General features: G+C 39.5%; 1 protein-coding gene across 5 annotated transcripts; it reads right to left on the reverse strand.

The window, feature by feature from the left end:
• FMR1 (fragile X messenger ribonucleoprotein 1) lies at window positions 1–25,667 on the reverse strand. Of its 5 annotated transcripts, none has more exons than XM_083721128.1 (16): window positions 24,815–25,667; window positions 21,747–21,799; window positions 18,862–18,955; window positions 16,771–16,842; window positions 15,970–16,118; window positions 15,247–15,340; window positions 15,036–15,152; window positions 14,034–14,204; window positions 13,840–13,918; window positions 11,813–11,922; window positions 9,208–9,270; window positions 6,277–6,363; window positions 5,357–5,552; window positions 4,313–4,492; window positions 3,321–3,403; window positions 1–2,491 (listed from the first exon to the last, which is right to left on the reverse strand). In XM_083721128.1, exons 1-16 carry the CDS (start codon window positions 24,863–24,865, stop codon window positions 2,330–2,332), a joined length of 1,761 nt encoding a protein of 586 aa, XP_083577254.1. In that variant the 5' UTR covers window positions 24,866–25,667; the 3' UTR covers window positions 1–2,329. The 5 variants fall into 5 exon arrangements, with proteins under 5 accessions (XP_083577254.1, XP_083577256.1, XP_083577257.1 ...); XM_083721130.1 differs by having other exon boundaries at window positions 1–2,486; window positions 24,815–25,630; XM_083721131.1 differs by lacking the exon at window positions 9,208–9,270 and having other exon boundaries at window positions 1–2,486; window positions 24,815–25,536.

The raw sequence follows: 25,667 nt of genomic DNA on the forward strand, positions 1-25,667 counted from the left end.
TTTCACTCTTTAAAAAAACTTTATTTTTCAAAATAATTGTAATTCATTAAACTGTATGTGAAGTTACCAATAAGGAAGTGAACCCAAACATCAGACATTTGCTGCACTTTCAACCTTTTGTAACACGCATGATTTTCAAAATGAGTTTTACATTTTGATTTTACAATTTTTTAAATTGTACGAATACTTATAAACAGTGGATTTTTTGACTTGGAAAGGGATACACATCTAAAGCACAAAAATACTGCAAAAATGTCATTTGAAAATGTGATTAACCTATTACAGTTTTAGTAAGTCAAATCTAGTTAGCACCTTACTGAAGTCAGCCTTGAGTGTAAAATTAGTGCATATAATTGCTAAATATGTACTGTTCAACCAGTAATGGCACATTACCAGCCAAATCCTTGAAACTGAAAATGTTTCAGCTTTCACACATCTGGAGTAAACAATGTTTCCAATTTAACACAGAAATAAAATAGGTTCTTGCTTCTTTTTAAGTTGATTTTTTGAAAGCAATCATTTATAAAGATTGCATCAACATCCATTAGCAGAGGAAGATCCAACTTTATTGAAACTGCTTGCATACAAAATATATTGCACTATAACCAAACAAATGTCAACATAAAATCCAATCTGTTGTAGCTAATATGTACAGAGAATATTGCCCAAGAGCAGTTACATTACAAGGTCATTCTACCTTGGTTAATTATCTACAGTATTTTAAACCAAACAGCTTACAGATGATGTGTGCAAGGTACCAATTTCAGTTTTTTCAAATACTATACATTTCCCCAAAATAAATAACTAGAAATCAACATTTAAAGTTTGGCAATATTTAAGACTTTTTAATATTTGTTAAGTTGTGTGCAGTTTGTTGCCATTTTTATATGCTTGCTTGTATGCAAGGGGGTGGATGGGCGGAGAAAAAGCAGCAGAGAAACAAAAATGCACAACATGCAGATACAAGGGCCAGGTTTGTACAATTCTGTACATAATCACTCAAACTCCTACAGGAGTAATTTAAGAAAAACAGAATAGCTTAAAGTGGAAGTCCTATTACACTTTTTTTTTTGCAAGTACAATTTCATTCATGATCAGAAATAAAAAGCACCCCCCACCCTTATTATGGGCAACTAAACTTAATGCCAACTTCAGTAACATGTTTTGAATCTACTTGTACACGAGACCTTGTAAGACTGTTCTGTTTCCAAGGCTGTTGAACTACACTATCCCTGAATTTTTCTAAGTTTCACATATAGAAATCAACTTCCTTTCTCATCTGAGACAGATTCCAAATTTCAAACAAAAATGTAGGGGAACTAAAAAGAAAGCTATTCTTTAAAATTGGTCCTCTGGCCAACAGCAGGCACAAACTACTAGCTTATGAACAAGTTACAATTTGTTCCCTTAGTAACCATGAATTGTTTTAGTTTATCACAAATGGAAATAGGTTTAAAAAAACAAACAAAAACAAAACAAAAAACTTCTCTTGTCCTGTCTGAAAAGGAAACAAAAACAAAACACACCATCTCAGTAACACAATCTGCCATTATTTCAGTGCAAAATAAATTTTCTATTCTTAAAATTGCCTAACTGGATGTTTATGCAAGGAAAAAATATGGAAAGCATGCATTCTTCTAATAAAGTACTAATTGTTGGAGAAGTTTTGCTACATATATTGTACATTTAGTGTTTCCAACTCAGCTTCCCTGATTTCTGCATCCAAATATAGTATTCCTACCTGCCAAGATATAAAAAAGGCACAGATCATACAACTTTTTGCTAATGAAAATGACAATTTAGTTACATTACACATATATCGAGAGGTTCACTAAAATACTGAAATGTGAACCAAAATGTGAACTGACACAGGACATAAAACAGAACCTTTTAATGTTTAAGGTGAGTAACTCCTAAAAGATTAAAAACAGAAGCCCAATCTGATTACTGCAAACACTATTTATTCTAAAAATTGAAATTTAGCAGTGATTTTGACCAATTCATTGAAATGGTACAACTGAACAGAAATACCTATGCACAGTTTCATTATTTTATAAACAAACAAATGGATTATTTCATCGTTTGAAGTGCAATATGTACTTAAAAGCAATTTTTTCCAGAAGTTCAAGGTATTTTTAATGCAAGTAAAACATCTTATTTTGAAAAAACTGCATACTGATGTTTAAAAAAGGCGAAAAGAACTTTTTATATTCATTTCATGCCCTGCGCCATCTTGCCTACTATTTGTCTTTGGCCTAATAAGTTTATCTAATGTGGAATAAGTTTTACTGAAACAGTTTAGGAAATATAACTTCTCAAACTATGCAGTTTAGGGTACTCCATTCACCAACGGTTGCTGACCATCCCCGCTGTCCGACTTCTCTTTCTTCTGGTTACGATCTTTACCCGTGCGCAACCGGCTACCTTCATTGGAGGTATTCTGTGATGTTTTAGTGTGGACACTCCTTTCATTATTGCAGTCAATTCTGATCTGAAACAAATTAGAGTTATATAAAGCATACCCCTTTGGTAATTTAAAAAGAACATTTATCAAGACTCGTTGGAGAGCACTTTTTCTAAGAAGTTCTCCCCCTTCTTCAAATAAAATATATTCTAGAAGTGTGCCGTTAAAAGGAACCAAATTTATTTTTAATACTGTTCAGGCATTTAGGCTTGTACAAAGGTCAGAACCTTCTGCAACACTTGACTGTATGTATCATAGCTATTAGTAATTTTGCAGGACTGGTTTCCTAGGCAAACCCAACAAAACCTGGAATTTACCTTCCAAATAAGATGGAAGTTGCTCTCCTACAGGGCTTTTATTAAGTCAACTGTTCAAAAGTATTACTCTACTTGATCCTTTGGGAATGATGGAGATTAAAAACCTAAATAAAATTATTTTGGGTGGTACCAAATGGTGTCTGTTCACTGATGGACGGTAACCACCAGCCGAATTGGGGGAGGCGACGACAATTTTAGGTAATTCCCACCCCTCCTACACCAGCTCAAAGTGTTCATTTTACCCAGTCAGATTTAGGGGCACACAAGGGAATGAAGGAGGACTTGCTAAAAATTAGCCCTCCCCCTTGGGCTAATGAACATCTTCAGTCATTGGTAGTAATATACCATTACTGAGGCAACTTCCAATGACCAAATGTAAAGTTGCAGAATTGCCAGGGGGGTGGGGACTCTTATGCAGACAGGGATAGGTGTGCATGGATGCATCACTCCATGACTATCAAGAGCAACTCCATTTATGCAGATGCTGATGAGTGCATAGGTAATAAATAAATAAACAAATAAACAAATGATTTTGTTACCTGAAGTGACCCATCTGCTGTTCTCCCTTTAGTATCTCTTGAATTACGTTGACGGTTATCTGTTCGCAACTGTTCATCATTTCCTGCACATCAAAAATGGATTTTAGAAAAGTCTTCCCTGTTATTGTTGTTCTTTGGATCTTATCGTATTTTCTGAGTATAAGACAATATTTTACTTTAAAAAATTACTCAAAAATTGGGGGTTGTTTTATACGCAGATGGTGAATGCACAGGGGTTTGTGTTCAGTGCAGGCTTAGTGGTGGGCTGAGCAAGCTTGTGATTGCTGAAGAAAAGCTCAACAACTTTGTCCAACCTGATCGCTGCTGTTTAAATATATGGTACTAAATATACCGGTGCTTTGATTAAAAAAAAAGAGTCATCTTGATACATGGGGGGGTGGGAAATATGGTACTTTTTAAATAGTAAACTGCACTGAGTATACTGGTAGGAAAGTGATATATAAATGTAAAAAAAGGAATGCTTTACATTTCTGGTGGAAATTAGATGTTCACACATTAAGATAGATAAAAATCATAAAACATTTTAGGGAAATGAGTCACAAAAAACCTCTAATCAGCAGCTTAGGGTGGGACCTATAGCAAACCTGCCTTGATAAGCCCCAAGCTGTGCAACTTTAGGGACATATATTGTGTAGGAACAAAACAGCTTGTTAATTGGGCAGATTTGGTGTCCTTCTTGTGAGTGGACAACAGTATTTAATGATATGTATTTCTCCTCTGTATTCTCTCACTCCTTGCTTTCTGGAAATTCCAGTTGCTATTTTGCCTCTACCATTCCTCAGTTCGCATGGAATATAGTTTGGCCTGATTCAGTTTTAAACGGGGTTTTTTTTGTTTTGTTACTGCTACAATGTTGTTCAGCAAAACTACTAGCTTCATTTCTTCATTTCAGACACACACCAGCTGTACAGGCACGTGATCAAGAGCTCTAATAGCTCATCTGCCATGTAGTATCATAATCATTTACTCACCTTTGAAACCTCCCCGACCCCTTCCTCCTTGACCACGTGCACCTCCACCACGTCTTCGCCCATCTCCTCTACGAAGGTAGCTGTCACGCTCTTCTTCTGCTGGGGCTAATGACCAGTCAATAAGCTCATCTCTGTGATCAGACTCTGTTTCAGAAGCATTTGATGCTTCAGAATTAGCTCCTATCAAAGTTTAAAAAAACCAAGACATACCACAGTCTATTTTCACAATATTTTAGAAAAATCCAACCAACTGAATGACCCACCGGTTAAAACTAGCCTCTTTCTAAAATATTAGTTTCATATAGTTTCTGTAATATTTCTCAGCAAGGGCAATGTAAAAGTAAGGTTCTAGTCTAGATTAATTTAAGCAGCTTATCTGTTTCAAAAAGGGATCTCAGCTCAATTCACTAGTGCTAAGAATGAAGAGGAATTTATTATATGAGCTGCTGTTTAAAATTTGCTTTGACATAGCTGCAATAAGAGTCCTGATTACATGTAGCATGTGTGAAGAAATTGTACAGAACGGCTTGTTAAGACTACTGCAAGTAGTGGCAAGAACAATGTGTAGACTGACTTATATTCACAACAGTTTGAGACACTGACCAATACAGTTCACATGACAATGTCAAAATTTCAGTAAAAATAAAAGCTTTTCATGGTGTTTTTGTAATTTGTTATACAGCACCCAGAAACAAATGAGAACCTCACTATCCAATTATGGATAATGGAAGAGGTAATTTTTCCTTCTGGATAAGAAATTAGGATCTTTGAACTCAATACATTACTTTCAACTTAAGGTACATTAATACGTTAATAAAGCTAAATTTATAGATGTTCAATCTGTATAGTATTTCAGAATGGACATTAAGACATAACCAAATGAACCTGACAATGAACATAGTAGGTGTCACAACTATTATGTAGAAGTCCCATTTATTTCCATATCTGCAACTCATTCACATTTTTAGACATACTCAACCACATAACAAATAAAGGCACATAACAAATCGGAGGGTACAAGTCTGAACAATCCAAGTTACCTACCTGAAGCATAGCCTGGTCCACGTCTCCCATGCCCTCTGTTTCTGTAGGGTCGGCTACCTCTTCCAAGGCCTGGGCCATCATCAGTCATGTATCCTTTTTCTTTATCTGTGCGGTTTGGTGGTGGTCTGGAAGTGGCCCCAATCTGTCGAAGCTGTTCATCTATTTGCAATCTCTCTAGACGCAGTTGATCCACTTCCTATAAATAGAGAAATAAGTTACAGGAAGTTGCTGCCATTTTAACCAATCTTATTAAGTGTCTTGGTCAGAGGTTTGGCTTCTTCCACAACTGGCTTAAGAAATATATGATAATGTCAGGATTTAAACCAGTTACTCAGCATTGTTAAGAATTCTGTTTCCTACATAGCTATTTAACATCAGAATTTGAATCAGCTTAGAAACTCAGAAAAATATCACAAACCATTGTCCTAAGCCAGGCAGGGGTGGCCAACTCTCAAGAGACAGAGATCTACTTTCAGAATTAAAAACTGGCTGTGATATACCCCCGTTTTTCTGGGGTTCAGCTCAAAGTTGTGGAGCTTTTTTGGGGGAGGAGGAAAGCCCCGTTTTTTGGGGGGGGGGGTCAGCTCGAATCTGTTGAGCTTTTATTAGGGGTTAAAAAAAAGCTTTTTTGGGGGGAAAGGCTAGGGACAAAGGGGTAAAGTCACTCACAAAAAAGATCACTATGGATCAAAACAGCAGCAGAGAAAGCTCAATCTTCCCTCCCAGAGATCATACAGCTATGGAGGGGAGGCGAGGGGGGCAGGAGTCAGTTTGGGGGCACTAAGGAAAGGGAGCTAGAGATCGACTGCAATCTATCAAAACCTCACAGGGATCTACCAGTAGATCACGATCGACCTGTTGGACATTGCTGTTCTAAGCTAACTTTTCCACTCCCCACGAAGTATGTTCATTTTCCTTACCTTTAAATAGTTGAGGTGATAATCCAAAAGAACTGTGGCATTTGTAATGCTGTCCTTGGTTCCCACAAAGACAAAAGGAACCATTCCCTAGAAAGAAATTGGTGAATCAGAGATCTTCAGGTGCAAAGCCATAGCAATTGCAATTTCTTTAGGAAAAGAATGAACATTCCTAGCTCTATCAATACTCATAACTTTCCAGATGGCATTTAAAATCTATGTGAATTTTGTTAAGCAACATAAAATACTACAAGCAAATAATAAAGTATTAGTCTCCAGGTGGTTTACATAAAGACTGTGGGTTCTTTCCAACTAAGTTCTACTCAGAGTAGATTCACTGAAATGAATGGACCTAGGTTAGTCATGTCCATTAATTTCAATGGGTCTTCTCTGAGTAGAACTTTGGATACAATTCTATAAAATTATATTTATTCATAATAAAGATAACTCACAACTTACATGAGGGTTACATTCTGGAGATGGTGCATATATACAAAAAACCACGCTTTGGAACTGCCCCTGGGGGAAGCAACCTTATCTTTTGGAGCTGTTGCATTGAATAGGCCTACCCTCCAACCCGCAAGCGAGGAAGAGCTTAAAAGCTCTTTCTGAGCAGGGGAACTGCACAAAAAAACCACTCTGCCTTTCTGTGTTATTTCTACTGTGCAAAGTTGAAATCTCACATGCAAGCAGTTGTGAGCTACCTGTATATCTCAATTAAAGCCAAGCAGTGTACAAAAGAAAAGGAAAAAACAAGTCAGTTGAGGAAGGTGTAAGCCAACAAAGGTTTAAAGAATTCTTTGGCAGTCAATACTATCTCTTCCTCATGAATTACTTGAGGAAGGGGATTCCAGAAAGTGGGTGCTATCACTGAAAAGGCCCACTTTTGCATTGTCCTAAAGTGACAACATGCTGGTCCTGAACTGGATCTTACAAATTAGCTTGATCTGTACTGTGGGAGGTGGTCTGCTAGATATCCTCATCCCAGGATAAAATGAACAAAACATTGAATTTGGCTCACAAGTAAGTAGGCAGCAGATGCTGATCTCAATGCTGAGTGTGCCATGAATGCATCTGAAGTTGCAACTTTTGAACCAGGCATAAGAGTAGCCCCATGTGCAGAGCACTGAAAGTGTCTAATCATGAGTTTATCATTGCGTGGACCATCATGGCAAGAGTATCCCTGTCCAGGAACCGTCAAAGTTAGCACACCAACTGAAATTGGTAATAAACGCTCCAAGACAATGAGGCCAGCTGGGTTTCTAGAGGTAGCAATTGGTTGAGCAGCAGAGTCAAACTATGCACCAGCTCCTTTAGAGAGAGTAAAACTCCATCCAGAGCAGGTATACAACTCAATTGCTCGGCCTGGAAACTGCCCATCCACAGTGTCTACACGTTGTAAGAATTTAGTAGCTGTTTGGGTATCTTCAGCATACTGGTGACACCTTGCCCCAAACCTCCAAATGAATGCACCCAACAGCTTCATATAGGTATTAAATAGCAATGGGAATGATGAAAGGGACCCAGGCAGAGTCGTCCAGCACAAGGTGGGAGAGAACCTGTACAGGAATGAAACAATCCAAAAACAGTGTTCCCAACTCTTAGATGCAAACCAGATGAGATGAGCATGGGCAGAGAGCATATAGCAAGCTGCATACATCTTGTGTACATCTTCAGGCATGAGTAACTGCAACAGATTCCATAAAAATGGACAGGATGATATGCTGAACACTTCAGAAACTTTATCAATGGCAACACTTAGCTTCACATGGAGGCAGGCAATAATTTCCTCAGATTGCCTTGCAGAATTTCAACAGTGGGCTTCTGAGGTTGACAGGACACCCATAGCAGCCCCAATCAATTTCTCTGACCAAACACCAGGTACAACTCTCATCACCCAGGAAAGAAGAGAGGGGGTTTCATGTTCTGGCGATTCCCTCACTGCAAGATGTGAGGTTACAGGGAACCAGGCAGAGGGCCTTCTCAGTAGTAGTGCCCTCCATGTGGAATATCCTCCCATCAGATGTCAAGGAAATAAACAACTATTTTACTTTTAGAAGACATCTGAAGGCAACCCTGTTTAGTGGAGTTTTTAATATTTTATGTTTTATCAGGTTTTTAAAATTCTGATGGGTGCTGCCCCAGAGTGGCTGGGGAAACCCAGCCAAATGGCTGGGGTATAAATAATAAATTATTATATTAATATTATGTTGAACATAATTACCCTTGTGGACAATGACTCCCCTTCAGACCATCTAATTTGGATTGGTGATGCATTGAGTACCTAGGTGGGCAAAGCTGGGTCAGATAGATTTTAACCAGCTGATTCATTCAGGTCCTGGTAATATGTGGCAGGTCTGTTCCCTTATCCAGAATCAGATCTGAGATTTTGTTAAGTACTGGCCTGGTGTTCATCAGCAGGACCAGCTGATCAGAGGGCACAATAGTCCTAGGGGAGTGGTTATCCCACTTAAATGACACATTACATTTTGTAAAGTTAGGGAGCAAAGTCCATAAGGATTTGCAGCCTTCCCAAGAGGAAAAAGACAGTTCAGTGACACCTCTAATTCCCCTATGCCTCCAAGGGTATAGGCATGAACATCATCATCATCATCATCATCATAATTTACTATTTATACCCCGCCCATCTCACTGAGTTTCCCCAGCCACTCTGGGTGGCTCCCAATCGAGTGTTAAAAATAGAGAATGGGCAAGAGATTGGGAGCAGATTGCCAGTAGAAATCTGGGTCCCCCACCTCTCCAACAGTATCCTCTCCCCAGCAAACCATGCCTTCCCCTTCCATTGTTACATGTTAAATGTACATTTATCTGTTAAAAGATGATCCTTCAGTTATCACTTACGTTAAGTGTTAAATCAACTTGCAAAAGAAGAGGGGGAAAAAACGAGGGGAGGGGAGGTTCAATGTTACTTACCTGCCAAGTTTTGAGTTCAGGTTTTTGCTTTCTCCCTGCCACAGTTGATGACACAACTAACGCCTGCAGTGTAAGGAATGCAAGTATTAGTTATGTCATTAAATACATAGGAGTTAACACAGAACCTTCAACTCAAAACGTGACAGGATATAAACACTGCAACCCACCTTTTAAAGAAACATTTGAAAACTGCAAATAGGTATATGCCTAATTTACAGTATACATTGGTAGAACCTTAAGTGTGCAAGTATCTCTCTGCAGTAGTTACTTTCTGCTTTTTGAGACATGGTCACCATACAAGCACTTTATAGTTCCAGAGAAATTATGCAACGGGCCAATGCAACATATTTGTGTTTTAAATATTTATTAATACATGTGTTTGATAAAAAAACCAAAGGCAAGTGACAAATATGCTACTGGAACTAACTGTAAAATTTAAAAAAATTACAATTGTACAAAACTGTACAATTGTACAAAACTGTACAAAAAATTACAATACAATTTTTTTGGCTAAATACCACCACCAAACTTTGGACTCAATCTATTAAAGTTCTGAGCCCATAAGATACAGCAGGATATAAAGACCATCACCAAAACCTAAGCTGTGAGATATACTTAAATTCTGAAATGGAAATACAACTCTCGATGTTCCCATACATGAATCTGTTGCTCTTTCAGAACCTAAAAAAAGGAAGTCTGTATTATGACCCTTTAAGATGCCTGGGTTCTAAGCCAGTCTCTTTCACAGTTCTCCATTTCATACCCCCCCCCCCCAGTCAACCAATTTTTTATGTCCATTGGGCAATCCTCATTATACCTTTGAAAACCTTGGGATTCACACAAGTCTAATGATACTGACTTGTATGTGCATAGTGACATTTTACTACACAAGAATTTATACATGGGAAATGGTTTGTTATTAATGTACAGGACAGGGTGGATAAAAATAAATGATTTTTTAATTTAAAATTTTTTTTGTATTTAAATCAGATTTCTTTGATTTAAATCAGATTTTTAAATATAAAATGCTTCTGGAGTAAAGATCTTTCTAAGTATAGTCTTCTATTTAAATTACATTATAGTCCAAAGGCTATGCATCAGGAAATGAGGATTTGTTTTAAGTTTTTCATTTGTGCTAAAACTAAGTTGTTGTTTTTTAAACAAAAACATTTAACCACACCAGTTAACAAACATGGATACATATGCTACAATGTTATTGCTTTAGTTAAATAAATTGCTTAAATTGTTATTAAGGAAATGATAATTTTTCTCCTGCCAATAAAGTACAGCAGAAAAGTTATCCAAATATAAACAGTTTACTTATTAAACCTCACAATAATTTCATAATTATCTGCTTATGTATTTCTAATAGTATAACCAAATCAGTAATTTTTGATATAACTGTAAAAACTACTCTGAAAATTTATTATTCCAAAAATGAAACCTTCCCCTGGTTGTAAATATTAAGATTATACCAGCAAGAATGAGTCTTTCTGTATAAAAAAATTAAAAATGATTTAAATCAATTTGATTAAATCCACCCTGGTACGAATTATCCAAACATAATAAAGGAAAACCTTCAGTTTTCAACAATATCAAGCTAATGTTATCAGATAAGCTACTCCGGGGACTTGCATCCTGGTTTAAATTTCACCTCTGCCATGGACCTGCTGTGTATTCATGGGGAAAGTTCCCCTCTCTCCTAATTCAAGGTCTTAATTTCTAAAATGGAAATAGCGACCAGGCTAAAAATAAGGATAACTAATGGCACTTTTAGGGATGCGGGTGGCGCTGTGGGTAAAACCTCAGCACCTAGGACTTGCCGATCGTCAGGTCGGCGGTTCGAATCCCCGCGGCGGGGTGCGCTCCCATTGCTCAGTCCCAGCGCCTGCCAACCTAGCAGTTTGAAAGCACCCCCGGGTGCAAGCAGATAATTAGGGACCGCTTACTAGCGGGAAGGTAAACGGTAAATGGCATTTCCGTGTGCTGTGCTGGCTCGCCAGATGCAGCTTGTCACGCTGGCCACGTGATCCGGAAGTGTCTTCGGACATCGCTGGCCCCCGGCCTCTTAAGCGAGATGGGCGCGCAACCCCAGAGTCAGACACGACTAGCCCGTACGGGCAGGGGTACCTTTACCTTTAATGGCACTTTTAAGTACAGTCATACCTCGGGTTGAAGTAGCTTCGGGTTAAGGATTTTCGGGTTGCGCTCCATGGCGACCCGGAAGTAGCAGAGCGTGTTACTTCCGGGTTTCGCCGTGTGTGCATGCGCACTCAAAATGATGTCACGTGCATGCATTGAAGTGGTGAATTGCGACCCGTGCATGCACAGCTTGCATTTGCTTCAGGATGTGAACAGGGCTCTGGAACAGATCCCGTTCGCATCCAGAGGTACCACTGTACAACGAAATATTATTCTTAAAACAGAGGTTTATTTAAACAGATCAATCATAATTAGGCAGGGTTGTTAACTTGAACCTATATGCACAAATTTTATAATAGAAATGGACAGTGCTTAGGAAATTGCATCTGTCCCCCCACCCTCGCTAAATATGAAACAGCATATAAACCAAGTCAACTTTTCAACTTTATTTCACTTCACATACCTCTTCCTGTGGAATATTTTTATCATTCTCAGCCTCAATTCTCACTCTTACAACACCTGATTTATCCACGATCTCTTGAATGAGTTTTCCATTTTTTCCTATAACTTTTCCTATTATAAAAACATACACAATAGGGAGAATTTAGGGTTTTGATCAGACAAATAGAAATATTAGCACAAAAGATATTTCAGCAACTATCTGAAAGTTTCAACCATGTGTTGCTACAGTAAGTTTGCATACCAACCACTCCCTTCCATGGGGCTTGTAAGTGAATTTGGTTGAGTGCACATAGAAGCTTCCCTGTGAGATTGAGAACCATGCACACACACATGCTCCATCTCCATTGATTATCGTATTTACGCTTTTCTCCTAGCCTATGGCTTAAAAAATTGGACTAATTCAACAAAAAAACCCCCACATTATCACAAAACAGCAATGTACATTCATCTTAATCCAAATCAGGTGCTCTAGATGTTATAGATCATGATTAGCATAATGAAAAATTTAAAAAACCACAATTTTAAAAACAGTAACTTCAATCGCATATCCCCATTTTTAATCAGTTTATCTCCTTAAAATGCAAGTATGCTACCTGGTTACTGTAACTAGTTTTCATACAACCCTATGCACTGCAGGATCCTCATGCACTGCAGGATTATACCTACTTAAACGCAAGAGGCAGATTTCTGTTTGACTCTAAACTTATAAGAATATAAAAATAGGATAATTAAGACTACATCTCTCCATAACAGTTGGCAGAGGGTCTTGGATTTTTGGTTGTGTTTTATTAGATATAGTCATTATTGTAAACTGCTTTGTTATTTCTATTATATATTTTTTATAAACAAAATAAACTTATAACATTTATAAATAAACTAATTAATTATGAAACTGAAATCAAATTGAAATATGTTAACACTTATTTCAATTAAACAAAGTGGTTCTTCCAGCTTTTGGGGTGCAGAATGTTAAGTAAGCAAGTGCTGATTCAGTGGACAAAATAATGTCTCTCAATGAGGAAAAGTAAATATTATGCTTTTTAGTTAGCAAGTCAAGTATTCATAATTTGAGAACTGAAATGCTCAGATAGTGGAAAGGTACAAAAGAGGAGCAAAAAGTTATCCATATGGGCTTCCTAGATATTTGTAATATGCAGGATGGCATCTCCTGGCTCTAGTGCATGTGATCAATTGCTAGATGCTGGATCCAGTAAGAGACACAATTAATAGATGAAATATATCACTTGTTTGATTACTTAAAATGCCTATTCCAAAAGCCAGGTAAATGCCCTCAGTGTTAATACAGTGTTAATACATCTTTTAACTCAAAGCTGTCTAATGCATGGTTTTGAGAAGCTATGTGTGGACTTTTTATGGTGTGTATTGTTAGGATGTTAAACCACAACACATGTATCACAACTGAAGCTTAAAGAATAGCATAGCCATGTTTCAAATAGTCTTCTGATCTTTCCAAGGAAAAGAGCACTGACTTAGCTTTTGAACCAACAGTGAACTTTTCATGAACTTTTTCTTTTTCTGAAAATGCCACAATTAATTGGTAGTTGATGTAATCATGAGCTCATATATGTTCACATTCACTTGCTTTGATATCGACTAATTGGCTAGCTTTGATGTTATCCTTATCTGTGGGGTTTGGCTGCTGGGCTCTGAGAACAAAAATGGGAAGCTATCTGTGAGATTTGGGTATTTGCCATCTATGCCCTCATTCGGTCAGGTGAAGTGATGGGAAATCAGGTCAAAGTGGTGTATGTTGCTTTGTATCTAGAGTGTGTGAATGTTTGCTTGGATATGAACAAGCCATCTCCTTGCTGCGGTTTCTGTAAAGTCTAGGAAACCTGACAAGCTCATAAGAATGCACTTTTCTTTAATAAAGCACTAGAACTTTGGCATTTTTGAAAACGTTATGGCATTTTTGACATCCTTCTTTGGTATAGCAGCACTCAACTACTCCTTGCTTTGAGCCCTAGATTCCGAACAGCTTCAAAATCATAGTTCAAATCAACATACCTACTAAGTTTCTGGGGACTTGGATGACATCTTCAGCAAATTCAAGGTAACTTCTTGCCCTCTTTACTGCATCTTGATCCTATAGGAAATACAAATAAAATGGATGTTAAAGGGCTGCAGTGTCTTAGAATCAGAGCTGTGTTTGTATGTGTAAGTGAGAGTGAGAGAGAAAGAGAGAAACAGATGCAACTCACCTCTCCATAAATATGGAATGTACAAGTGTCTTCATCAAGATCTATAGCTGTCACACCTGGTACTTTCCTGGCTTGTTGAATATTAGCACCATGAGTGCCAATGGCCAGACCCATTAGATCTTCACGTACAATGAATTGTTCATGAAATCGTGAAGCAAGCTGCCTTGAACTCTGTGAAAAGATGCATTCTTGGTTAGAAATAAAAATTTAGAGGAGTGCAAAATCAGCAAAGTTCCTCATGCTCTCTTTGAGATGCCTTAAAAAGTACCAAATACAATCAGTTAAGCTAGCAAAGCAATTACGTGTGGAAAATCTGTTAGCATTTTAAAGTACCGTAGATTCCAGCATATAAGACAACTTTTTAACCCCAGAAAAGAGGTTTAAAAGTTGGGGGTCGTTTTATACGCCGGGTATGGCTGCCGTGGGCGGCGGGCTCCACTCCGGTGTGGAGCGGAGCGCACCGCCCACTGCTGCTGCGACGGCAGCTTCCAAAACAGCAGTGGGCTCCTTGCCAGGAGAAAGCCGCTCAGCAAAGCCGGCTTAGCATTGCTGGGTGGCTTCCTTTCGGCACGGAGCCCGCCACCCACTGCCGCTGCCCAGCGAAGCTGCCGAAGCATATAAGACGACCCCCTCAAATTGGTGCCTAATACACTGGAATCTACGGTATTCACCATTCCAAAAGTTCAGCTAGGTTCAAATTATATGGTCTCAATAGTTACTGGTAGGCAAGCCTGTAAAATGGAAACTACAGTGGACTATTTCAAGGGCTACTGCTGGCAATGAATTAAATATCGAAGTGTTATCTACCTCTTTGGGACAGTGGGCCAACACAGTCATACTTCTGCTTACATATCCCTCTGGATATGTAAACTTCAGGTTGCGAACACAGCAAACCCGGAAGTGTATACCACCTGAAAACTCTTCACAGAGGTATCAGTAGAGCATATACAACTTTAGTGGAGTTTCAGTGCAGTTTTTTTCAAATACAAAGAGATTCAGTACCTCTAATTGTTTGCTTGCTTCTTCGTTTCTCATAATCAATGATAACTTGGTGCGAAGACTTCGGAAGTGCATATCAATGAGCATATTTGCGCGTTTTGTTGTTACCTCATCAATAGACTAAAGAATTTGGGGACAGGAGGAAAAGAGATCTTTGATCAGTATCACATCCAATGTAAAACAGTTTGAATACATCAAAAGCAGAAACACATACCAAAATTATAAGCTGATGGGCTTCAGAATCATATGTGACTGAGAATGCCCCAACTGCCTTCTTGAAGTCCTTGTGTGCGGATTCCTTAGCACACCTAAAACACAAAGTACTTAAAAAATTCAGAATGTTCATTTAATGGAACCATCATATCTTAAAGCAATCACAGGATTGCATGAAGAACAGTATAACCTGGTATGCTCTGCACCATAGTGTGAGGTAAGAGAAGAGCTGCCCAAGAGCTCCACTGTGTTTCTCAGCTGACCTGCCCTTATCACAACAATACCAATATAACAATGAAATGCCACAGTCCAGGAAAAAGACCTGAGTCATGTATGATATTTAAGTGTCTAAAAGTGAAATAATTCACAAGCCTCCAACGGTAGTTAAATTTATACTTACACATTTTCATTTGGTTTCAACTAGTTAGGTTATCTGCCCCATGCATGTACAGGCAATTAAATAGTGACAGGTGAGATTTGGGATCCTAATCATTCATATTTATGTATTTATTGCAATAAATACAATATTTTAATTAAATGTTATGTTGCTGTACACAATGCCTTTCAGGGCTTTCAGAACTATCTAAACTGCAATGTATTTGTAAACATCTTTGTAAAAGTCAAGCATTTGTTGTTATTGGAGTAGAACAAAAACTATAATGAGATGGTATTACAAACTTTATAAAATGAATTAAAACTCTTTATAAAAGATCTTTATACTCACATTTGCCTTAAATCTTCTGGTACATCAAGTCTGATTTTATGAAACGTATCCTTTGTTGCAGGTTTGTTGGGATTCACAGATCGTAGACGCTCAATTGTGACAATTTCATTGTAGGTAGCATCACAGGCTGCATATTCTATTACATAAAACTAATTCAAAAGAACAAAATTGTCTAAGAGAATGTTTAACTGAGAAGTGATGTGTGCTACAACTGTACTTCAAAGGGGTCTCACTACGTCTGGGAGAAACTACATTTTTTTGCTTTAACATATATTTAAGGTAAAAGGTAAAGGACCCCTGGATGGTTAAGTCCTGTCAAATTTGACTTCGGGGTACAGCACTCATCTCCACTTTCAGGCTGAGAGTCTGCGTTTTTCCACAGACAGCTTTCCTGGGTCGCATGGCCAGCATGACTAAACTGCTTCTGGAGCAACGCAACACCGTGATGAGTGCCAGAACACACAGAAACACCATTTACCTTCCTGCCGCAGTGGTACCCATTTATCTACTCACAATGGTATGCTTTCAAACTGCAAGGTTGGCAGGAGCTGGGAAAAGGCAATGGGAGCTCACTCTGTCACACAGATTTGAATTGCCAACCTTATGATCGGCAAGTCGAAGAGGCTTGGTGGTTTAGACCACAGCGCCATCTGCGTCCCTTCGACACATATTTAAACTTGGGTTCTAGGAGGAAATTTCCAATAAATTGGAAGTACTTGAAAAGAGACCCACAAGAACTTGAAATCCAAAAGCTACACTTAACATGTCAATGCCAGAATATTAAATTATATATATTCCTACCTCACCCTTTATCATTCTCACTTTAGCCAGCCACCAGCAACATGGTTCCTTTTCATTAGCCCTGGAATAAACCTAAACAAAATCACAGTGTAGAATATCATATTATTATGCAGTAGACACAGTCACAGAATATGACTCCTAATCTCAGGGTCATGGGTTCAAGTCTCACATTGAGCAAATGATTCCTGCACTGCAGCGGTTGAACTAGATGACCCTCTTGGACCCTTCCAACTCTACAATCCTATGATCTAGTGGAAAAACAGGACACCACACTAATAATGCTCCCCACTATACTGGAAATTAGTAGTTGAAAAGAGATTATTATTCATATCCCCCTACATACCACTGAGTTGCAGCACCATAACCATTCTGCTGTATTAAATGTACATGATCTAGCCATATTCAAAGCCATCCTGCACTTCATCTGGGCGTGATCTGGAAGCTAGTTTTTTCAAGGCGAGTGTGGTGGGGAAAGAATCTGTAATGGATATTTTCTACTCTCTTTCAATAGCAAGTTTTCTATTTCTAAAAAATACAGTGTTTCAAAAAAACAAAACTGAATGCATTAAGAGTCAGTTTGGGCAGTTTCACAGTTATACTTTGGTTCTTCATACATGTTCAATGAATGCATGGAAGTGGAACTGGATTGTAGCATCAGGCTTTGCCTCAGCCAGTGTGAGAAAGTTGAGAATGGCTCTGAGCAGGTTCTGTACAACTATATGCATATACAGTTTGTACCAGGCAATCCAGTTGTGCATGGTGTAAACAGCTGAATGCGTGCAAATTATGGGACAGCACCAGTGGGCACAATCTTACCCTCAACAAATTCATTAAACATATGGGGAATATATGTAATTGCTGAAAGTCTGTAACTAAGTACCCAGAAGTAAGCCTGTTGTTACTCAGCTGGACTAACTCCTAAGGAGACATGTAGAGGATTGTGCAGTTAGGAATTTCCAAGTAAAGCTTTTAAACAAACACTGCAGTTCAAATGATTTTGGGTTATTGGAAAAGGTCTGAAATATTTGTAGATCAAGTAAAACAGTGGATGCTTTTAGTTTAATAAAAACCAGGCAAATAAGCACACTATCAATTAGAACTATATCAATTGGGGTCAATGAAAAATTTTCAATCCTCATTTTTTTCTGGAAAACCCGCAACATTGCTTCAAATCCTATGCATGCAAGCTGCTTGACGATTAGAGACAAGAGCTAGAGACTGAGTAACAGGTTGCTGTATGTTCCAAGTTGAGATGCAAAAGAATCTCTGTTGGACATGAACTAATTGCCCAACATAGGGTTTGTGCTGAAGTGCAAGTCAGCAGCAGCCTGGCATCAGGCTGGGTCAAGACAGATCTCTATGAGAAGCTCTCGATGCATGTAGCATGTGGGATTGAGGCTACAATTAAGGAGAGACATGCAACAGTAAATTATCTCTGATGGGTATAGAAAAGATAGTTTATAGTCCTGTTTCCACTGAATTAGTGAAGTTGTGGAAAATAATCAGATTTATTCTGTTAATATTTCTTTTTCTACTTACAGTCTTATTTCTAGATTACTTCAAACTGGCAAGCTATCTTTCTTTTTAAAAAGTGATTTAAAAATTAAACCCAGAATGATGAAAGTATGGCACTTTGGGGTTCTTTTGAAGACCTAGCCAGGAGAATTGCATTTTTTGCTAAAAATGATCTCCTTGACACTTCTGGAGTCTGCATGTAATATTATTCATCCTGCTTACACCATCAGCTCTCAACTAGTAATAATGTAAGATTCTCAATGTGAAAATCTAAGTGTAAACAGAAAAATGTTCCATTTTGACTGCATGCACACCTGTACCTTTGTGTCCACACACTAACATCTACTGTTTTCCTGGATTTCTTATGCCTGTATGGTTTGTTTTGGTTTAGATCTTTTGTGTGATTGTTTCTTTCAAATTGATTTTTAAAGGGTGTGAATTGCTTCTGATGCACACTGCTTGAAAAAGTAGCCTAAAGAAGTTTTTACACAGACTGCAATTATGTTCCTCTAAAAAACCTACAACTTTATCTATGTTCTCCCCTGACCTAAAAACTTCAATTAAAACAGTTATTACCTCAACTTCATCACTCTCACTTATATCTTTATTGTAACCCACAGGTGGAGGAAACCTGACATCATGGAAAGGAATCTGTCTCTCTGGCTGCCAACTGAAATACAAAATAAAAGCAAAGGCTATTAAATAGTAACTGAAGCAGGTGAAGCAGAAAGTACACAACATCAATAAAGAACAGTGGCCAGTGATTACTTACCTGGACCCTAACCCTGTGAGCTGGAATAATCTGAACAAATTCAAAATTATTAGGAGTCTGCAATGAGCTGATTATATAAGCTAACTAACTTGGAAAGAGTGTTAAATGAGGGAAAGAGATGGATTTTTATCTTTGTAATTCTGAAATATTAAAAAATAGCCTTTTAAAAATGTAACCAAAAGCTGTTTTACTCATTGCCACAGATAAATTTCTTTTGACTTATTTGACAAAATTTAAGGCAAACCAGCACGATGGAAGGCCTATGGACTAACTGACAGCTTGTAGTCCCCCACCAAGAATGTAAAACACTAATTTTCTAATCTGTGTTTAATGCACTCAGTAATATCAAAAACAGATTAATGGTTGCATCATTTTGACTGCACAGCTTCTCCTTCATCTAAATTTTGAGATTAGTGAAAATATCATGCTACGGGTTGCCGAGAAAAAAATTGAAGTACTGTAATAAGGTTGTTGAAAAGTTGTTACAGTGGTGGAACAAAAAACATGTCTGGAAAAAGTTTAATGAGGGATCCTACATGGTGCAGATTGGCAGGCAAAGATATCAGAAAGTTTATTTCTCATCAGTCTCTGATAAGAGCTGGAAAAACCTTTGAAACAGAGGCAGAGGAAGAACTTCTAGACACATGCTTTTCTATTTGCATTATGCCTAATGTTATAGAATGTTTTGAAGGCTCGTGCACAAATGTGTATATTGAAGGTGCACAACTCAATTATTATTATTAATTTGAGTTGTGCACCTCCAATTTAAAATGCCCCAAACTGTATAAATGCTCTCTCCAATCCTCACTTTCATTGCATAGGAGTAAGTCATAGCACAACAGCTTCTTGAACTAACTCCAAAGGAGGAGGAATCAACCTTAGAACAGTATATTGACAGTTGAAGCACTATTTTAAGTCAACACAAAATCACAAACCCTAACAAAAGACATCAAAAAGGGGGGGGGGGAGACAGGTTTCATAATATTTATATTTTCCATTATTAATCACAGTAACATAATCCTTAGCCAAAAAAAAAAGTCCTGATTTAGGTGCTCATAAGACTTTCAGGTTTGCATTGTTACACGAAACAAAGTGTTAGACTGTTAAACAGTTAACCTCTCATTTTGAGATATCGCAGAGAAGCATTGCAGCATATCACCAAAAGTAATGTGAGTTGGCAGCAAAAGATGAGTGCCATGAGTGAAATGCATCACATGAACATTTCACTGATTTCAATAAAGGACACTTGGGTTAGGGTTTATCACTTTGTCATACAAGAGGTCAAGACAGAACATTTTCACAGGTCTCATTTGTAAGTCACAGTAAATCAGAATTAACGGTTTACCCTGACTGCTTCTTTCTGGTATATTTGTCCCCTACATGCAAGTGCATGGAGAAAGGAAAACACAATCCCTGGCTTAACATTAAGGTCTGGACCATGGATTGTGACTTGTTTCCTACATAGCCTGGCAGGGAAGAGACAATCAGCCAAGAAAGGAATGTTCATGAAAAACCATAAACTATGGCTTCCTGAGTTCAGGTATGCAACTTCGTATCTTGGAGCAAGAAAGAAATGCAGAAGGTTAGCATTTGAAGGTAGCTTTCAAAGGAGCAACTGAACCTGCAATTGATATTATTTTCTTAAGATTAAGACTACTTAATCATAAAACTATCTAAGCTGTGTAAACAATAATATTTATACATGTAATTCATTCACCAAAGACAACTGGATTAGTGTGTTAATCATTCAAGAAAACAAATTTTAGTGTTCAATAATGTTAAATACTGAAATGGATTAATCTTTATCAGACTTTATCTTTATCAGACTTTATCTTTAATTCATCTCCTTATATAAAACTTCTCAACAATTCTTCAGGTTATAAACTATTCTACAGCATTAGGGAAACGTCTCCCCCACATGGAAAAAATATCCCAGTGCCAACCTACATAGTCATCTCTATGCACAGAACTCTTCAGCTATGGGTATAAAGGGGAGGAGTTATTTAAGTGTACAGCAACTCATTTTTTCCCATGTGTTTAATGGTGAGGATATACTTGTGAGAAATAATAGCATGCATTTGCCCCGAACATTTGACCAAGTGCCTTCGAGTTCCAAAGAAAATGCCAGCAATGGCAGGCAACCGCTTCTGGAAGTAGTTGCAAGCAGTGTTAGAAATTGAGATATAAAAGCTAGGAGCTAAATGGCACCTTAAACCTAGGTTATGGGTGCAAGAAGAGAATGTCTAGGCGTGCTTTTTAATAACAAGAATACAAAGCTGAAAATGAATGAATTGCAGCTGAAACATTATTTTCATTTTTCACATGGTCTAGTCCTTCCCCTGCCCACCTACCCCTAATATACTTAAGAAGGTTTCTTCTCCAGTCTTCAGAGAGTAGCTGGAGTTGAGGAGGCAGAAAAAGGTCCTCCTTTCCTTCCACTCTGCAGTTTTAATTGGAAATATTTGGCCCAGAGCTCAGAAACTGCTCATGCTAATGAAATTCCCTGTCGAACAAGGCACCTAGAACAATGGGAGTTTCGAAAACTGGTTGCAAGGCTGCAAGAGAAATATCAAAATATTAACTTATTTAAGTTTATCCACTACCTCAATGCCACTACATTTCTGGATTATATAAAATTAATAAGTGCACGTCCTAAAACTATTCAAGTCAGTACCAGGACCATACGTACTTATTTTCAAATGCAACCGTTATTGAATCTTCATGCACATCCTTCACAAAAGCCTGCAAAAGAGAAGTGAGAATTTACAGGTATTATTATTACGATATCATTTAAATACAAATTATTCTTAATGGTATAATATGGAAACTGAATCCTTATTCTAAATGCAACAAACTGGCACAATATAGCAGTTGGTTGGCTATGCTAAGAATTTATGCACGTTACACGCATGGAAGAGAAAAAAGACAAATGCAAAAGAGTACCAAAATATATGTATGGCATGCATAATGTTATTACTAATATGTTACAGCAAAAAGTTTGTTTAAAGTTAGTATTTCAAGTTGCAGAATTACTATCCAGTCACCCCAGAACATCTTTACTCAAATGTTTAGAAAGTATGGTATCACACACACAGTGAATAAGTAGTTGCCACTATTTGAGCACTAGCATTGCAAGATTAGGCTCAGAGGGGACAAATGTAACTTCAGAATTTTAATCTGGAATCTTTTCACAAGTCCACCGATTCAGAAAAAGCAACCCTCCACAGCGGTCCTGAAATAGAAAACTTTTAAGAATCACTGCATGCTTCCATAGTATTATAGGCAGATGCTTTTATTTAGTTCTATTTAAGTAACTTGCTGATTGTAGCTGGATTCAAATTAATTTAACTGTACATATTGCAGCTGAAGAGCAGCATTAATAAACCTGTACATTTAGAAAGTAAAAACACACCTATTTCAACGGAATGAAAGAAATAGTATCAGAAACCCCCACTAATAACTACCAGTGGTCTTGTTTGGACACAACTATCTTGATACATTGAAATTAACTGTCTTGTTTGGAAATAACAAGTAGGTAACTTTTGCAGAAACAAATTCCCAAGTTCATTCTTGCTTCTTTTGCATCATCTAGACAGAAAATTCCACCTGAACTACTGGTTACGTCTGGCCCGTTTGATCGGTTTTATAGTCTTAAACCATGTGGACATTTAAGAGGCTAAGTATTAACTCTTTTGGTCAAAGTCGCTGCAAAAACAACAGAGAGAAGAAATAATGCCCAAATATCTACTAGTGTTAAGCATTAAGAGCTACCTTCTAGTGTTTATATAAAAAGTGAAAGTTAACAGTGATAAACTATTTTAAGCACAAATGTCTTCTAAGAATCTAGGCAGATCCTAGCTGCTCAAGTTAGGATTTTTAGTTCAATTTCTGTACCAACCGCAATGCCTAGAGGACTAAGGTATGCCCTAGGTATTGTTCTTAGGAAAACTAAGGTTCAGAAGTTGATACCACTGAATCCTTTGGAAATTACAGATACTTGAATTAAATCCACAATAAATGATACTTCATGTTCCGAATGTTGCCATTAAGCCAATTTCTCCACTATCAAATGGAATATGTCTAATACTCTAATATGCTAGCAGATGAATCACAATAATTTTGATTTTGATTTCAATAGGGCTGAGACAGGGCAGAGGATGCCTGAATAATTTGGTTGAGAATATTTTGTGAAAGGAAAAATAAAAAGAACCTTCAGCAAACTGATACAAATGTATTAACAGTTTGAAGTTAACTATTAATTTGTTGCAGAAGCCAACCTAATACCAATGCAAGTTTGAACCACAGGTGCAAGAATTAGTCGAAATATACAAAAAAGCTTAAACCAAGAACAAATTTAGTTGGTTTCTAAGGTGCTACTGGACAATTTTTTAATATATTTCAACTGTGTCAGACCAACATGGCTACCCACCTGAAGCAAGGAATAGTGTTAGTTAACACTATGCAAAAAGGCGCTCATGAGGATTCAATTTTAAAGAACTTTTACAAATTTTTGGTGCACTTGGAGCAACGAAGCTCATCATGTATGGCCACACTCTTTCAACTTCACCTACTAGAATCCCCTCATCCAAGTTAAATGTCTCCTGCAACTCTTCCTCAAAACCTACACTTTCTCCCACTCGTTTCTATATTTAACTGGGTCCCCAAATACACCTTTAAGGCTTCTGGGATGCATGCCTCAATCACCCAGGGAAAGAAACCACGGCATCAGTAGCCTCCTACCCTCTCAACTCCTTAACCCCCTTCATCAAAACTAGGTATCCCCAACTCAGCTGGGTTAACTACTGCCCAACTCAGACACCTACCCTTTACCAAAACGACCTCATGAGCATACACATATAATATACAGACACCCAAAATGAACTGCATATACCACCAATATTGGCCATTTGGAAGCAGGTGGGATGTTTGTCATGCATTTCTTTTTTCCATATTAGTTATCCTATCTATGTCAGGCAGGTGGGTGTGTCGTCTGTCTGCCTGCAGTTTTGGGTTGCCGTGCGCTGAATAAAGCAACTAAAAACTACAATTGACAACAAAAACCAGGGAGAAAGTGCGCGCACACACCCTCCCCGCCGCCTGCGAGGCGGTAAAAGATTCCAGTTGCTGGAAGCCCCAAGGAGGGAGCCCCGTTCTCTTGCTCGGGGTCTTTGCCGCTTCCCATTTGGGGCGCCTCGGCCCGGCTCGCGGCAGGACCGAGCTGCGGGAGAAGGAGCGGTTGAGTCCGATGCACGTTTTTAAATCATGCTTTAAATTCGTACGCCCACCTTCCCTTTGCAGACCGCGGGGCAAAAAGGCGGTGTACAAACTTAAGGAATAGTAATGCAAGATGGAAACACAAAACGTGTAATAATTAAAATAATAATTAAAACACAGACACAAAGCAAACCATTAATTCCCCCCCCCCACAAGGCAACAGGACAGCAGTCAGCCCAAAGCCTGAGGCAAGAGGAACGCGCAAGGTGGACGCGCCCCAACTCACCCTAACCAACTCGTACCCCCGCCGCCAAACTGAGAGGGGCCAGGGATCCCCCCTCAAAAAAAAAAAGCCCGCAGCCCTTCAGCCACAGGGGGCTGTTGCCCATCGCCTAAGGGCGACGGCGGGGCGAGGGCGCAGGTGACCAGGTCGCCGGAGGTCCCTACCTGCAACCCCGGAGCCCCTTTCGCGAGGCGAGCGTCTGCCCCCCCCCCCATTAAACCTCTGCTTCCCCGCCAGGCCGTCCCTCCGCCGCCCGTTACCTTGTAGAAGGCCCCGTTGGAGCCGCGCACCTCCACCACCAGCTCCTCCATGTCTGCTGCCGGGCAGGAGGCTGGGCTGGCGGCGCTGGAAGGCCCTCCTCGGCTGAGGCAGCCGGCGGCGCCGCGGCCGCCTGCTCCTCCTTTCTTGTGGCCTCCGGGCTCCGTGTCCCTGGCGGGCGCGTGGAGCAAGAGGCGGCGGCGGCTTAGGCCGGCGAGCGGCTGCTGCTGCTCCTCCTTCGCCTCCTCCTCGACGCGGCTCGCCACCACCACCGTCGCCGCCGCCGCCGCCGTTGTCGTGGTGCTGGGGGCTGGGGCTGCCGAGAGTCGCCGCCGCCGCCGCCGCTGCCCGGAAATGAAAGCGAAACGGTCGCTGAGGGGAAGACGCCTCCGAGGAGACTGAAGCCGGAGCTGCTGCTGCTGAGGCGACTGAGGAGAATGAGGCGGGGAGCGGGGGAGGGGCGCCGCCGCGGGCCGCCCGCTTCGAATGTAAACATTAAAAACCTGGCGCCGTCACGTGACGCGGCGGGGCCCCAAGTAGGCGGCGGCGGGAGAGGCAGCAGTAGTTAGTGCGTGCGGCGGAGGCGGAGGGGGGGTAGGGGGCGGCGGCAGCAGCAGCAGCAGGGGAGAGGGGGTTTAAAAGGCCTCGCTACTGCGCCTGCGCGGAGGCAGAGCTCGCGCGCGCTCGCGCTCGCGAGTACGGGGCTAACCTCGCGCGCCCTCTCGCGAGAACCTCCTCCGAACGCCGAGAGGCTGAGCTCCCTCACGCGCCGGCCAACGGCAGCGGGGCGGGTGGGCGGATGGAGCGCGATCTCGCGCAACAAAGCGAGAAGAACATGGCGGGTCAAGAGAGGCT

The sequence above is a fragment of the Podarcis gaigeae genome (assembly GCF_964106915.1).
Source record: "Podarcis gaigeae genome assembly, chromosome: Z".
NCBI lineage: Eukaryota > Metazoa > Chordata > Lepidosauria > Squamata > Lacertidae > Podarcis > Podarcis gaigeae.

What these genes read in the sequence shown, in the direction of transcription:
- FMR1 (XM_083721128.1), bottom strand. Translation starts at nt 24,865, where the DNA reads ATGGAGGAGCTGGTGGTGGAGGTGCGCGGCTCCAACGGGGCCTTCTAC. An exon ending in CCAACGGGGCCTTCTACAAG is followed by an intron (nt 21,800 to 24,814) that starts GTAACGGGCGGC and finishes TCTCTTTTGCAG; the next exon opens with GCTTTTGTGAAGGATGTGCA. An exon ending in CTGAACTCAAAACTTGGCAG is followed by an intron (nt 6,364 to 9,207) that starts GTAAGTAACATT and finishes ATTTCTTTCTAG; the next exon opens with GGAATGGTTCCTTTTGTCTT.